Below are 15,917 nucleotides of genomic sequence, written 5' to 3' on the forward strand. Positions count from 1 at the left end.
CATGATGACCATCTTACAAATAAACCTGTACGCCCAATGAACAAAACAAAAAGCTAAAATTTATAATCTGAAAAAACTAGCACATTTCATATGAACTTGTGGCAGCTTCCCCAAATACTCGGTGGGGAGGAGAATAGTAAGAAATTCTCCAAAAGCAAAGTCATATCCTAAACTAACAAGAATAAGACTTTCAAAGAATATACTGTCAAATGGCTCTAGTAGAGATCTGCGCCAAGTTCTATTCTAACGCGAAGATTGTCGACCACAACCCTCATAGCAAAATCTTACTTGCAGGTTTCCCTCAAGGTTCATTCAGCGAGACCCAAAGAGTTTCTAGATTATAGCATACAAGACAGTAAATTTACCTCAGAGTGTCCAAATGGCACCATATTGTTAGGATCCTTTATACAGTATTAGAACATTGGAATGTTGGGAGCTCCATTGAAAACAATGGAGTGCTCCGGGCTTATAATGGCTGGTATAAGCCCGGAGCTCCAACATTCCAATGCTTCTTTGTTCACAGCTCTGGCTGTGAACAAAGGCTTCAGGGAGCCTCAAGGGATTTCAATCCCCTCGCGCTCCCTGAAGGCTTTGTTTTGTTAAAACATTCTGCCCTCTAGTGGCAGAATGTTCTAATAGCCTTATAGCCCTTCGTAGCAGGGCTATACCGGCATTTAAAGTCCCTCTGCTTTGTTAAAGTCCCTCGCCTTCGGCTCGGGCCTTTAACGCTGCAGCGGGCCTTTAACAGCCGGTATAGCCCGCTACAGCGGGCTATAAGGCTATAATAAAGGATCCTAACAATATGGTGCCATTTGGACACTGAGGTAAATGTACTGTCTTATATGCAGCCCTGGTAACACTAAAGCCAAGACATTAAGGTTCTCCAAATCAAGCTACAGTACGCATTTCAAAATCTGCCCTTACTTTCTAGGAGAAACAAAGGAGCTGCTATAGAACAGGATAAGCCTAATTATAGCTACAGTAACTAAGGAGGGAGCCCTCAATATGCAGTGGTTTGTAAACCGACAATGAACAACTTCTCCCATAATAGTTTCTGGGTTCTATAATATTTAACATGGATACAGAGTTAAAACAGGTTCATGACACACGGCTGCCAGGTTTCTTTGGAATGTCACAAGCATATAAACAGAACAGAATTTACAAGATGCTGGTAGACCAAAGTTAGAATAACAATGCACTCTAGAAAACAAGAATACTGGGGTGTGGATTGGACGATGAAAACCAATATAACAATTGGTTCCATACGAGTGTGCCAAATGAGCGAAGACACCTAGAAATGAGGTCTGACAGGACCAGAGAGGGAAGCTAGGAATATAATGGCCATATTCAGGTAATCCACAAAGTATTACATAGAACAAAATTTAAAAATATAAGTTCAGCTGAAGAAATAAAAAGTAAAAAACAACTCACCAACTCTTCTTTAATTATGTTGAACACGGTCGGAATATATTCATCTACCAACTCTTTGCACTCTGATGATACAGGACTAGGTGCCAGGTCACAGATCTTTTCCAGAAAGGTCAGGATTTCAGTCTGTTTTCAAAGTAAAGGATTAAAAAAAAAAAAATTAAATAAATAAATAGAAAGAAAATCTGTAAAAACTAATGTGGAAACAAGAAATCGCCAATTAGCTTTAACTTCAGTAAACGAAAAAGCCAGGCAAGTGCCACGAAGCACATGCAAAGGAAAAATGAGAAGACTGAAGAGACTGGAACTGAGAGGCAATACAACTTTGCACAAAAAAATTGTACTGGTATCTTTAAATCATCATCAGGTCACTTAAAGCATGTTCTACTTGTTTTCCTCCTTCCGGATGCGGTTAACTGGTCAGGATAAGTTCAGGTCAGTAACCTACACAAAACACACCTTGGGCTAGTCGTCTTCCCCCCCCCCCCCCCCCCCCCTGATTTGGCAACGGTGCAGTATATTCTTCCGAATGCTATATCCAGGAGGATATTCACTGCATACAATTTGATTAGAGACTTTCCTTTTCCACCTGTGTAACCCAGTCAAAAAAACATAATGCATTGAAAACTCACTTTATACCTCAGAAATAAATTTTTAGGTCTCGCAAAGCACTGCACGCTGGGCGAGAGATTTTGTAGGAGAGTAGATTTGAGAAGGGGTCTTAAAGCCCCGCCCATAATTTTCATTGGCTGGCGTCACCGTTTATGCTAAACGGTGGCCTGCCAATGGAAATTAGTTTTTTTTGTTGACGCCCTTTCGCCTCCGATCCGGACTGGGTTGCCTGCTTCGCTGCTGTCGCAAAGCACTCTTTATGAGGTCATGTGTTTCTAATTCGCGTGGAGGAGCGCACTGCCCCCAACCTCTCAAAGGAAATAAATCTTTGTTTCATCAAGATTATTTCCGAGAGGTCGGGGCAGTGCGTGCCTCCACGCTAATTAGAAACACGTGACCCCATAGAGATGATAGATCGCAGACGAAACCAAAGCCCTGCTTGGTGAGCAGAGAGGAACTCTGCTCCTGAGCTTCTGGTGCTTTGTTTCCGCCTGGATCTTTGAATTGTTTATCATGACCGTAGTGGAGAAAGTTAGGCATGCCCTGTAAACAGTCCCTTTAAATATGCCGTTGTTGCGCCTAGTTAGTCATGCAGCAAATTCTCAGCTTCCATGTGGTGCTGTTCTCTGCTGCCATCGTGTGGCAAAGAGTTGTGCATTCTGGTTTTTATTTTTTATTTATGGTACAGAAAAGTTTGCAGTGTTGAACCGCATCAGCAAAGTGTTCTTGGTCAGGTAGTTATTAGTCTTTGCAGTACTATCGCTGTCTGTGCTCGCTCTCCATTATTTGCCGGATTCCGACAGACTACAGTCTGGTTTTAAGAGCTGTAACATCAGTAGAGCATTTGTGGGTTTGTTTTGGTAGGCCATAAGTGCATCTTAATTAATAGATCGATAGGTTATGAAGTTCAATTGGTGTGGCCGGAGGTCATGGCAAAGCATTTAGGTGTATTGTAGTTCAAATTTACATTACGCTTTTTGCCCGCAATGAGGCACAGAAGCGCATTTGCGAACCGGTAAGCGAGTGCTTTGGATGAAAAAGTATGTAGCACACTCTTGATGTCATGCACGAGTGCCAGAGAAGTGCTGCTATCCTTTTGTCACTCCGCCTATGTGTGTATTAGAGTACCAAGCGCGAGAGAGCATGCTTATGCATTACATGCTGGTGTCTGGATAGACAAAGCGCTTGCATTCAAGATGCCTTATGTGCTAATTGTTTTGGTTTTGTGCTTGCGTATGGAAGACTATTCAAAGCACTCTGAACAAGCCAGTTACTGAGCCATGAGGAGCGTACGAAAATGTGTAAAAAAGTGGATGCCTACCAGGTTTGGATAGTCTATTCTTCAGTTTACAGTGCATTGGATTTGAGCTTTAAATTGTTCATACTCAGCTGTTCTTTTGCCCCATAGAAAATAAAGGTTTCATGTCTCTGGGGTCTAAAAGCTTGTGACGGTCCCTCATGACGCGCAGTATAGAGTCAGTGCAAGGAGCCGTGAGAGGGAGGTCTAGACAGGACCCCCACATAGGTACCTGCATGCATCACACCTGGGGTGCAGGGACTCGCGTGCACACGTGAGATCACTAAAAGTGCACACATCACTTTGGTACAAGAGGAGACCGAGGGCGTGCACCCCTTCCAGGGGAGGTGCTATCCGTGGCCTCCATACACAGGGAGGGGTGAGTCGCAGACACCTGCGATAGTGGTGTTCTCAGGGCACGTGAAAGTGACAGTCTCCGCCCCCAGGTGTCTTCACTACACACGGTTACAATGAAGGAGGCAGAGTGTCTGCAGACGTGGCTTGGGGTGCGGTCCGTGTGTTCAAAGCCAAGTGTGTTGGGGGGCACGTGGGCTGGCGCCAAACAGGCTCTGTAGTGTATAAAGGTACTAGAAACGGGTCAGGCCCCTCACACGAATGGAATTATACACCAGGGCTGGTATCAGATTGAACAGGTAAACATGAAACTGTGTGGGGCCACATATATTCACTACAGTAGACGCTGTTTGTAGGGAGAATATGAATATATATATATATATATATATATATATATATATATATATATATATATATATACACACACATATACATACACACACACATATATACATACACGTATGGTGTATAGTTTGTGTATAGATATATGGGGTGTGTGCACGTGTATGTACGATAGATGTGAATGCATGTGTGTGTATTTACATGTCACATGAGAAAATGAAGACAGAGGGTCATGGAAAATTATACTGGATACTGATGAACATATAGTTTAACACCAATTAAATGGGAACAAAAAAAATGAGCTAGAATTTAAAATACAACGCTGAGATAGCATATATATTGGTGCGTGTGTTTACATATGAAAAACAGATCCCTCCCTGCACACATCACATCCGGTCTGCACACATCCCACATCCATCGGTGACTTCATTCGTGTTTTTGCAACGGCTCAGTCTTAAATATTCACATCTCGAATGAAAGATTTAGTGCTTCGAAGCTGTGTGCGCTGACCCCCACCCTTCCGTGTGAGTGAAAGGCCCGGTATAGGCTGGCTCCAAAAGTGCCTTCGAGGGGAGGCGCTGGCTGCACCCCCCCCCCCCCCTGACACATGCTGTGAAATAATTAAAACAGTGGGCATGGTGCCACCCTGACAAGAGAGGGGAATCAAAGGGGTGGCAGTAGGACAGAGGGTGGACGTGAAGAAGGGGGGGGGGGGGGGGGAAGGAAGAGAAAGAAACACGAAAGAGACAGGGAAACACGGAAAGGGAGAGAGACAGACAGAGAGAGAGACAGACATAGAGAGAGAGACAGACAAAGAGAGAGAGACAGACAAAGAGAGACACAGACAGTACAGTATACAAGATAGTGAAAAATATTCTACCGATTACGCATGCATGCTTAAAGATTGCGCGCCTCTTTTCCTCCCTACATATCCAAAATGCGATGTTGGCAGAAAAAGGCGTAAACATTGCCACAATATGCCCCCATCATATAGAAAGTATTGAGCCTGGCAGGCGCTGCGCCGAGGGTGTGTTTACTTCCATGTAGCGTTGTGCGCCAGGCTGCAGTGTGGGTGGGCACCAAGCGCTCCCTCGCCGGGCCAGTGTTCACCCTTGGGCAGTGAGTGGGTGTGAGAAAGTGCCATCTTTCTTGCATGGTATGCCCCCACTTTTTGCTAAATTGCTGAATGTACTTTTACTGAGTGTACCCTGGACTCCTGCCAATCAGGGGCCCAGGGCCTATGTTCCTTCCTTAAACCAGACAAACTCCAAATTGGCAAACCCTGGCCACATGTCAGCCCCTAGTAAATGGTACCCTAGGTACCCAGGGCCTTGTGACCAGGGAAGGCCTCTAAGGGCTGCAGCACTCATTGTGCCACCCTTAAAGGCCCTGTACCCTTACACACACACTGCCTTTGCAGGCTGGGTGTCTGGGTGCAGGACAAAATGAAGTCGACATGACACATCTGTGTGCCATGCCCATCACCTACACTGCCATGGCATACATCAGCCACCCCTCTGGCTAGGTGCCTTATGCCCATGGTGTGGGCACAGGAGCAGGAGCCCTGTGCCCCTACAGTACCCCGGTCCATTCCTGGGCACTGTAAGTGCAGTGCTGCCATTTAAGAGTACATGGTGCTGAGAGCTCGTCAAACACGAGCTCCACAGCACCATAGTGGCAACACTGAAGACTGGGAAGTTTGGTATCAAACTTCTCAGCACATTAAACCCACACTGATGCCAGTGTGGGATTTAATGTACCAAGCACCCCAGAGGGCATCTTAGAGATGCCCCCTTACAACTAACCTACAATCCACGTCTGCTCTGAGGCTGCCCAAGCTGCCACACAGCAGACACGTTCAACCCCTGGGTGGGAGAGCCCCTGCTCTCCCGGGCCTGCAACCCCTCAGGTGGGGGAGGCGAGGTGAAGCACATCTCCGGGCTCTCGCCATCTTGAAGATGGGAGCCCTACCATATCAGGATTAGGCTACGGCCCCCCTCCCACAGGAGCGAGGCAGGATAGGGGGTGTACCCACCCCAGGACAAGGACCCATTGGACCCTGGCCTCACCTACCTGTAACGCCCCTAAATCTAGTATTTAGGGGCACCCTGAACCTTCCTTCCCCAGGTTCCAGATCCAAAAACTACAAGAACAAAGACCTGCCCTGCAGCTGCTAAAAAGAAGAGAAGACACCAACTGCTTTGGCCCCAGCCCTACCGGCCTGTCGACTCTCAAACCTGCACCAGCGCGGCATCTCTCGTGGCCAGCAACCTCACTAACCCCGGAGGACCTGGCTACCTTTTGGCTCTAAGCCCCTGGGACTCCCATGAGTAGAGGCTCTACTCCGAAACCTCTCTAACCCCTGGCAGCAGCCCGGAGCCGCGAACCCAGCACACTCTGCACCAGCCAAGCCTGGCCAGTGCCGGAGTGAACAAAGACCCCGAGGACGACCCCACGGCGACTGTGACTCCGAGTCCGGCACCCAAGGACCCCCCTCGACACTCCGGAAGAAGCCTGCAGCCTCAGAACCAGGTGTCCCTCCCCCCCCCCCCCCAACCGCGATCAACAGAGGGTAAGATTTCCCGACACCAAAAGGCATCCCTGCACGCGGCGCCCTGCGGCCCCCTGTGCCCAATCCCGGGGTACCCACCTAACCTACAACTACCCAACTTACCTCTCGAAGTGGTGGTGGCACCTGAAGCATCCTCGTCCCAGAGCTTGCAGCCTTTTTCCTAACCTCAGCATTCCCATCGATTTCCATTGAGCACCCAGCCGCCCGAGTGGCCCTGGCAGTGCAATCTCTACACTAGCCTACTTCCCCACTTGCCCTGAGTGAGTGACCAGGAGCCCAGCTCCCACAGCCGCGTGGCCTGCTGGTCAGCAGCCACCAAACCAGGCCTCCCTATTCCTCATAGGCTAACATTGGGCCTAACTCTCTCTGCACCCAGCTGCCCTAGAGCCGCTGAGGGTGAACTAACTGCGCCTATCTGACCTTGGGGGACCCCCGAGTCTATGCCCAGAACCTCACCTTTGCCAGTCGAGAACTTACCTGAAAACCGCTAACTCTATTTTCTACATAGGGGAACATTGACTGGCTTTTTCTTGAAATTTCGTCTGTGTACTTTTCAAATCTTCAAATATTCACTAAAAATCAGCCGAGCGACAAAAACGCAAAAACTCACCTGTTCTCAGGTGGGCTCACAGGGCTGGATCTCGGTGCCCAGCCCTGGCTCAGAAGAATACTCGCAGCTATACTTACCAGTAACCCAATTTTCTCCCATAGGAAACCATTGACTGCTTTTCTGTGAAATTTCTTCTAAGTGTCGATTTCTGCAATCTTGAAATATTCTTAAAATCGTACAATTTCTGCAAACGCAATTACTTACCTGTTTTTGATAAAGACCCCAGTATTGAGTCTAGGAACCCAGTCCTGTATTATAAAAGTAACGATGAAGTACTCTACCTGCAATTTGAATTTCTTGCCATAGAGATCCATTGAATGTTTTCTTTGAAATATTTTCTAAGTGTCAACTTTTGAAATAGCTAAATATTATTTAAAAATCATTACGGTGATTAAGTCGACTTTCACCACTTGATTCTGAATACTGTCCCAGGGCTGAATCTAGGATCCAGACCTGGAATTTCAAAAGTAATCTAAAAAGTAATCTGTTACAAATAACCTGAATTTACCATTGAGCTCAATGCATTGTTGTGTTTAGGAAATAGGATTGTTTATTGCAACCAACTGTGACTGTTTACAAAAATCAATTGCTTATTGCAAAAGTATTTATATTCAACTTCTCATCTTAAGAAAGTATATTTTAATTCCACTTGTTGGTTCTAAAATAAAACAAGCATATATTTTTTTTATATAAACCATTGGCCTACAGTTCAGTTATTGAGTGTGTGAAACCTTTTGCTGACTGAGTGTGCACAACAAATGCTTTACACTGTCCTCTGGTACTGCCTTACTGCTCGACCAAGCTGCCACTTTAGAGAGTAAGGTCATACCCAACTTTAACCTCTATCAGCCCCTGGGGGACTGTGGACTCTGTAAACCCTGTACCTATTAGGGAACAGTATATACAGAGCCACTTTCTCACAGTGGGCCTCTGGTGGCACCCGGGGCAGTGCCTGGGCCCCGCTGGTGGGCACCGATGCCCAGGGCAGAGCCTGGGCCCGGCTGGTGGGCACAATGCCCCCACCCCCAGCACATGCGCCCAGGTGCACAGACATCGGGCTCTGGCGCTCAGCATCCCGCCTGCAGCAGAGAGCGAAAGAGGCATAAGAAGGGGGTGAGAGTGGGGCGAAACCTGACAAACATTACTTCACAATGAGAAAACTGCAGAGAATACCAGCTTCAAATGTAACCAGCCATGGGCGGGAAATTGGTAGCGAATGTAAATATATATATATATTGTTCTTGTATCCTCAGCCCGTGAACAAGGATTGGAGTATCTGAAACGCGTTGGGCAAAGATTAAAATTGAAGATACACGCAGAATCTGGTTGGTTGCAAAGTCATTTTAATCCAATGTGAGTGAGCCTTGGTTTGGACAATGTGAAAACTGTGTATTTTGGCGGCCGTCCAGCCGTCGAGGCGCACCTCCGCCGTGATTGTAGTGGCGTACCTGGGGCCCTTTGAATACGGAGCCCGGCAGGAAATTGGATTGCGAATTTAACCTACCTTGCATTCTGAGGGCCTTCTCAATTTATCAGGGTTTCTGAATTATGGATTGTTTGGCGATACATGGACTACTTATCCCATACTGCATTACGAACTATCAGGCGCTCACCTGAGCGGAATTGAAAAATCATGTGGGTATTTAAAGAGAGTCCCTGAGATTGACTTTATTGTTCTTGTATCCTCAGCCCGTGAACAAGGATTGGAGTATCTGAAACGCGTTGGGCAAAGATTAAAATTGAAGATACACGCAGAATCTGGTTGGTTGCAAAGTCATTTTAATCCAATGTGAGTGAGCCTTGTTTTGGACAATGTGAAAACTAGATATATATAGATATATAGATATAACACAGTAAAATATAAGATGTATGAAATATTGATTTGCTAAGCTGAACACAGGGTTGAGCTATATAATTATTTGAATACAGGGGAATAATGCACGGATTTCTATGAACATGTCCATATTTTAGATATTTGTGAGTCGTGTATTAATGAATATACTTGTCCACGCCCATATTTATGCACATCGAACTGTTTAAACACTCATCAATAAAATGCATTCTTTTGTGTCAGTATGTGCATGTGTGTGTATCACAATTTATACCCATTTGAATACATGTTATTACGAGTATGTGCTTGTGCACACCTGCATAAAGAACACAAATGTACAGCTACATATGTACCCCCCACATATCTATATAGAGTTACCTATACGCACACAAGTACATGAACATATACAAATTATTCATGTATAATGTGTCTGTATATAAATGTGACACAACATAGTGTCTTGTGAACAGAGTGCTCTCTAGGTGGCACCTAGTCATCCAGCACATGCATGTCCAGTTTTGCAAAGAACATAGTATCCATCTAATCCAGATATGGGCAGTATATGCAAATGTAATCTAACCCTAGTGAAAAGAGTATTAATCTATGATGTACTAGTTCCATCCTTCAACTTATCACTTACAAACTACCCAACTGCATTACTGAAAGTGCCCTGTTTTTGCATGGTTGACCCCACTTTAATGTACTTTGAGTGTGCCCTGGGATCCTGCCAACCAGGTACCTAGGGCCTATATTCTTTCCCCAAAACTGCATTAAGACAAAACCCAATTGGCACTCTTTGGCCACATGTCAGTCCCTTGTAAATGGTACAGCCCTTATTGTGCCAGATACACCCACACAGACCACCCCCCCGTTGCAGGCTGCATGTTTTGGTGCAGAACAAAGTGAAGCCTACATGGTACACATCCCTGGGTGCCATGCCTACAACCCACTGCCCTGGCATAGGTCGGCCACCCCTCTAGCTCGGTGCACTATACCAGTGGTGAGGGTACAGGTGCATGAGCACTGGACCCCTACAGTGTCTAAGCCAATTTAGAAATTGTAAGTGCAGTAATGCCAAGAATAGTATATGGCGCTGGGAGTTTGTCATCGCTAACTCCACAGCACCATAATGGCTTTACTGAAAACTGGGAAGTTCGCCATCCAACTTCTCAGCACATTAAACCCACACTGATGCCAGTTTGGAATTTAATGAGAAATGCACACAGACCCCCTGAAAAACGACCAGCCTCTGGTGGGTTCCCTGACTGGTACACACCAGACTGCCACCACGAATCATGTTTCTGGACCGCTGGGGTGTGAGCCTTCGCTCCCTGAGCCCAGAAACAATGTCTTTCGTGGGCAGAGGTGTTCACACCTCCCCCAGGCCAGGAAGAGACATTTGTGGTAGAGGAGCTTATAAGGCATTGCCATCTTTGTAATGCAACCCCCACCATCTCCTGCTATCAGGAGCAGGCCCTCTTCCCGTCTCGCCTTTTTGGCGGGAAGACGGGCAGGAAAAATTTGCCAGTCCAGGTGGTGTGCCAACTTCTGTTAACACTCACCCCTCAGGTGGAGGAGGCGAGGTGAAGCCCACTGTTCAGTGCCCACCATCTTGGAGATGGCAGGCACTGTCCAATCAGGATTAGGGGTTATGCCCACTCCCGTGTGTGTGGGGTGGGGTGGGGGGGGGGGGGGAAGGAAGCACCCCACGGGTGTAGTCACCCTAAGGTCAGTAGCTCACCGGCTACTGACCGAGACTCCTAAAACAGCCCATAAATGCAGTATTTATGGGGCAGCCCTGAACGAAGCCAGATTTCCACAACCTAAGAACAAAGGACGCCCAGCAGAGGAGATTGCAGAGAAGAACTTACTTGGCCCCAGCCCTACTGGCCCGTTTGCCGTTTCCAGAGATCATGCGCCAAAGTCGCCTTGTCCTGTACCCAGCAACCTCCAGAACCCTGGCTGAGGACAAAGAAACCAGACGCCTGAAACAACCACTGCACCGACACCTACACCCTGAATCCAGGTGGCCCACCAGTCCCAGCGAGTTACCCCAGCACGCCAGAATCCACCGTAGGCTGACTCCCCTCCTCTGCAGGGAGACCCCCACCCCCCCCCCCTTTCCACCAAACCGCGAGCGGCCTGGAGAAGTGAAATCAGACCTCAAAAGACACCACTGCATCCAGCCGCCTGCAGAAGAGAACCAGGTGGGTGCACATCCGTCCCCTAGACCTCCAACTTACCTGCCCAGCTATTAGTTCCTCCCGGAGGTCTTCCTGGCCTCAGCCGGAGGCTAAAAACCAAAACCGGCAATCCCCATTGAAAACAGGGCACCCAACGCTAAAACAGCACCCAGCCACTGCTGCGGATGTACTTTGGGTGCCAACTCGGATCCCCCTTTGTCCGGAGTCTAACACCAGGAGCTCTGCTCCCACAACCCAGTGGCCTGCTCGTGAGCAGTCACCAACCGGAGGCCCCCTATTTCCCCCTATTGGATAACACTGGCCTCAGCACTCCGCACTTGGCTGCCTTAGTGCAGCTGAGGGTGTTTTGAGAATGCATCTGCCCTGGTGGGGGGGGAACCCTTGTTCTACCCCCAGAAACTCAAAACGCAAAGACCAAGTACTTAGCTGATAATGTATTCCTATGGAAAGGAATCAAGTTATCGGTTAACTGTTTTTCCTTGAAAATTTTTCAAAACGTGGAGTTGATTTGTATGACAGCTTGAAAAAACTACAACTGTACAAAAACCGATGTACTTACCTTTTCTCTAGGAAATGTCCCAGTGTGATATCTAGGCATATCACATAGAGTAGAAAAAGTAACCTGAAAAGTAACTTGACATTGCAGGGATGTGGAATTCCTATAGCCAGAGACAGTGTTGGGGTCAAGAGCAACAAGTTCTCATGTGTTTTTTGTCCTTGGGACAAGTAGGCCCAACCCCCTATAGCACAAACCCTTTGGCTGCCAGTTTACAATACCACATTATGAATCAGGGAAGGACTTTGTCTACAGTTAAGCTAATGTGTGTTAATGTGTTAATGCTGTTAAAACTTGTATTTATGGCTCATTAATGCACAGCCGTTATTATTAGGGCGGCACTAAAAGTAAACGTTGTAAGCTCGTCCTGCACTACGGACGGTAGTTCCAGTATAATGTGTACACACGTTTTCAAAGTTTAGTAATACGAGGCTATGTATAATGCTCTGATTATATGCAAATATTTGCAGATGCTTGAAAGCAAGAGTGATGATTCTTTGATTTCAAAATAAAATATTGGCAAAAAAATGCAAGTAGGAAAAAAACATTTTGATAAACTGTAAGATTTTAGGTACCATATCTTTGCAGCATCATTTAGTAACATGTTGACGCATGCTTGCATTTCCCAAAAATATTCATAATGGAGAATCAGTGCAACAAGTTTAAATAGGATTATGGGAAACACATAAACAAGCATTGGGAAAGCCAGTAGGTCTGAAATTGGAGGTCAGCCTTTTGGTTGTGTTAAAGCTCGACTTGTTTAGGCATGGTTTTTGTAAAACCTTATCGGCGTGGGAGCTGCTGGGCCCTCACAATTCTAACAAGCATTGGCAAAAGCAAAAATAGTTTTTGGTCTCAAACAGCACACATTGCCACAGCAGTTCCAGGCACTGAACATAACTACTTTGTGTGACAATATGCTCCTTGTAAAGGAGCAGAATACGGTCAGTGAAGCTAGCTGATAGACCGAGAGAAAGATTTTTTATTAAAACAAACGGTCATGGTAAAATCCAGGGCTAATTAGAGGCCCAATTATTAAAGAAAGTCTCAAAAGTGCGTCCATGGTATATATCCTTGTATTAAGTGCATATATACAGTTTCTGTAAATTCACAAGAATTTGCAGAAGTAGGCCAAGAAATAGTACTCCTAGAAAATATTTGTTAACTGCATTTTGACATGCCCAAATGTGCATGTGTAGATTTGCTCATGCGAAAATCTGAATGTTTGAAGTTCACTTTTCCTCCAACCACATTTTTCCCCAACCCTGGAAAAAAAGTTTGAGTAAGTTTCTAATCTTTTTTTCAGTATGGGAACAGTTTAAAAAAAAAAGTTGGTGAAAACCCTTAAAACATGCAAATTAGTAGGTTTGCACAGACTCAAAAGGGCATTTCATCCCTTGAACTATTGCTTACCACTACCTGCAGCCCCAGTATGTAGACATACAGAAACGTAGCAACATAAGGGAATTGCTAGTATTCAAACCCTACTATGGTACGAGCCCTGGCATAATTAGAGAGGCTATATCAGAACTCTTAAATAATGACATTGCTGCCGTAATTTGTCACCGCATTACATGGCACAAAAGGGACAAGTGGATTTTGTTACAGGACAAGTAGGTTTATGAAGCAGCCTGTCCCATTGACATTGTAGATAGATTATTAAATTCCACACCCCTGAACATATAGACTTACCTGTATTTCAATAACTGCATTTGAACTTGCATTCAATTGTAAAACGCTGCATAAGATTTTGCAAAGCATTTATTTCACTTACCTGTGCCAGGCTTAGCTCTAGAAATAAAATAACTTAATATTTTTATACAAAACAAACTGGTCTGGTCTTCGTGAGTGCAACAAATGCTTAACACTATCCTCTAAAGCCTTACTGCTCGCCCACACTACCACAAATGGAGTGTATATCTACTTTCACCTCTGCCTACCTTTGGGGTTCCACTGGACTGTGCACACTATACCTCATTTTGGTATAGTGTACACAGAGCCAGCTTCCTACAATATGGGCTCCCCTTCTGGCAAATACTTTCATCATATCCAAAGGCGGCCCCCAGAATCCTGGGACAGCATACCAATTCACATAAATAAAAAGGGGGATAAGAGCAAGCACTATAATTCTAGGTCAATTCCACTTCTAGAAAGGGCAGCAAAACTAATGGGATGACTACTGCTGAACAGGCTAAAGTACTGGGCAGGGGACCATAAGCTATTAATCCCAGTGCAGTACGGTTTTTAAAGAGGTAGATGGACCATTGATCAGTGTTTAAACCTAAGCCAGAACAGTCAATATACGGAAGGGACATTTTTTATCTGGCCTTTATGGACCTCTCAGCCTTTAACTGGGTCACATCCCAAACTATGGATCGTCATGGAAGCAATGGGGAACCCATAATAGTCTCCATCCGTCAGATGTACACTTAAGCATCGGCTAGTGTCCGGTTGGGAAGGGGAATGCATGAGGCTGTTTTAAATCCAGAGGGGTGTTAGAGAGGGATGCGTTCACCGCTTTCCTCATCTCGCTCTACATAAATGGAGCGGAGGCTGCACTGTTGAGGTCTACAACAGACATCCCCAAACACAAATAAAATCGCCCCCACCGCCCTATATGCAGATGATGCTGTATTAATTGCAAGAACTAGAAAGGCATCGCAGACCCAAATTGATGCGTATACCAGTTTCATTAAACAAATGGACCTTAGTCAATGAGGCAAGGACACAACTACTAATGGCAGGAGTGCTGCTAAAGAAACAACCATCATTTTATATACAAACACATAGGCTGGAGGTGGTCTATACCTTCCCCTATCTTGGGATCTGCATAGACTAAAAGCTAACAAGGAACAGCATGATGGCAAATAGAGGCTTATCTTTTGAAAAGAGTATAATGGCTATCTGCAACTCTACTAAAAAACTGGGGTCTAAACCAATCCCAGCAATCATGAAGGTCCATAAGGCCAAAGCACCATCAGTGGCCTCCTTTGGGGCAGGGATCTGGGGGAATGACCGACGTAGACATCCTACAATACATTGAGGAAGGTTTTTATAAGAGTTTACTCTCCCTCCAGCGGTCATGCTCAAATTATAACTGCCACAATGAACTGGGGGCCCCATTTATTTGTGACATAATCCACTTAGCATCACTTACACTGTGGCATTCCATTTGGACAAAAGGGACAGTAAAATTAAATCAAAACATCTTGGAGCGATTGCCTAAAATTGGATCATGCTGATCAAGTTAAATGGTTACATTATGTAAGACACCTTCGGGGCACTGGGTCTTTAAGAACTCTTTGAAAATCCAACTATTTGCAGGCTGAATCCAAAGGCCAAAGTGAAGGATGCCTTACGCCTGAAAGCTATGTGGGACAGAAGGGATGCCAATGATCTGAAACCATCAGTGAACCTTTACCAACCATCGCTCACCAACCATTAGGACAGTCATTCCCAATAGGCACAGGTTTCCAACTCTGTTTTAGATTAGTGAGATTTCAATTAAAGTATATTCCCATGATGCTGGTGCACCCAGGCAACACTCATTACAAGATCTACCTTTATGCCCATGTGATGGTTCATCCCTACAATCGGATTTACATTTGTTTTTTTTCTGTACACTTGTTGAAGAACCAAGAAATTTACCTCGTAGGGAAACACAATTTTAGACAATGTCTGGTAGCACTTAATTTCATCTAAATGCTTGGGGATCCGTTTTTGTGCAATTGCAGTGTCATTTTTGTGGTCAGCCTTAAGGGTGAGGAGAACTCTGTTGGCTTTCAAAGCGAATAACGTTTTATACAGAACTTCTTATCTTAATGAGACTGGTTTTATATCATTTTACGAGGATTCGTGTCTAATGAAAAATATATACAATACACACGTTATATGCAATTGAAAGATTACGAAAAAGGAATTTTGATTTAACTTTTTCAGAAGGTTGGGTCTTGCTGTTGCTATTCTTTATTACTACAGTATGGTTTTAAGAGTGGAGTATCCAACCCCGATCTCAAATTTGTGTGTTTACTGTCAATTAATGGTCCTCATTTGATAGCGAATGGGGTGTTTGGCCCCCCTAATTTCCACCTCTCCTATCGGCAGAGAAAGA

The 15,917-nt window shown here is 45.4% G+C and overlaps 1 protein-coding gene across 1 annotated transcript in view; it reads right to left on the reverse strand.

The window, feature by feature from the left end:
• PSAP (prosaposin) overlaps positions 1 to 15,917 on the reverse strand; it is a 153,435-nt gene that overhangs the window by 122,333 nt on the left and 15,185 nt on the right. Inside the window, exon 4 of the mRNA XM_085603468.1 lies at positions 1,432 to 1,554. Coding sequence (XP_085459594.1) covers positions 1,432 to 1,554 — 123 coding nt within the window. The remainder of the gene's footprint in view (positions 1 to 1,431; positions 1,555 to 15,917) is intronic.

Source organism: Triturus cristatus, chromosome 1_2 (genome assembly GCF_964204655.1).
Source record: "Triturus cristatus chromosome 1_2, aTriCri1.1, whole genome shotgun sequence".
Lineage (NCBI taxonomy): Eukaryota > Metazoa > Chordata > Amphibia > Caudata > Salamandridae > Triturus > Triturus cristatus.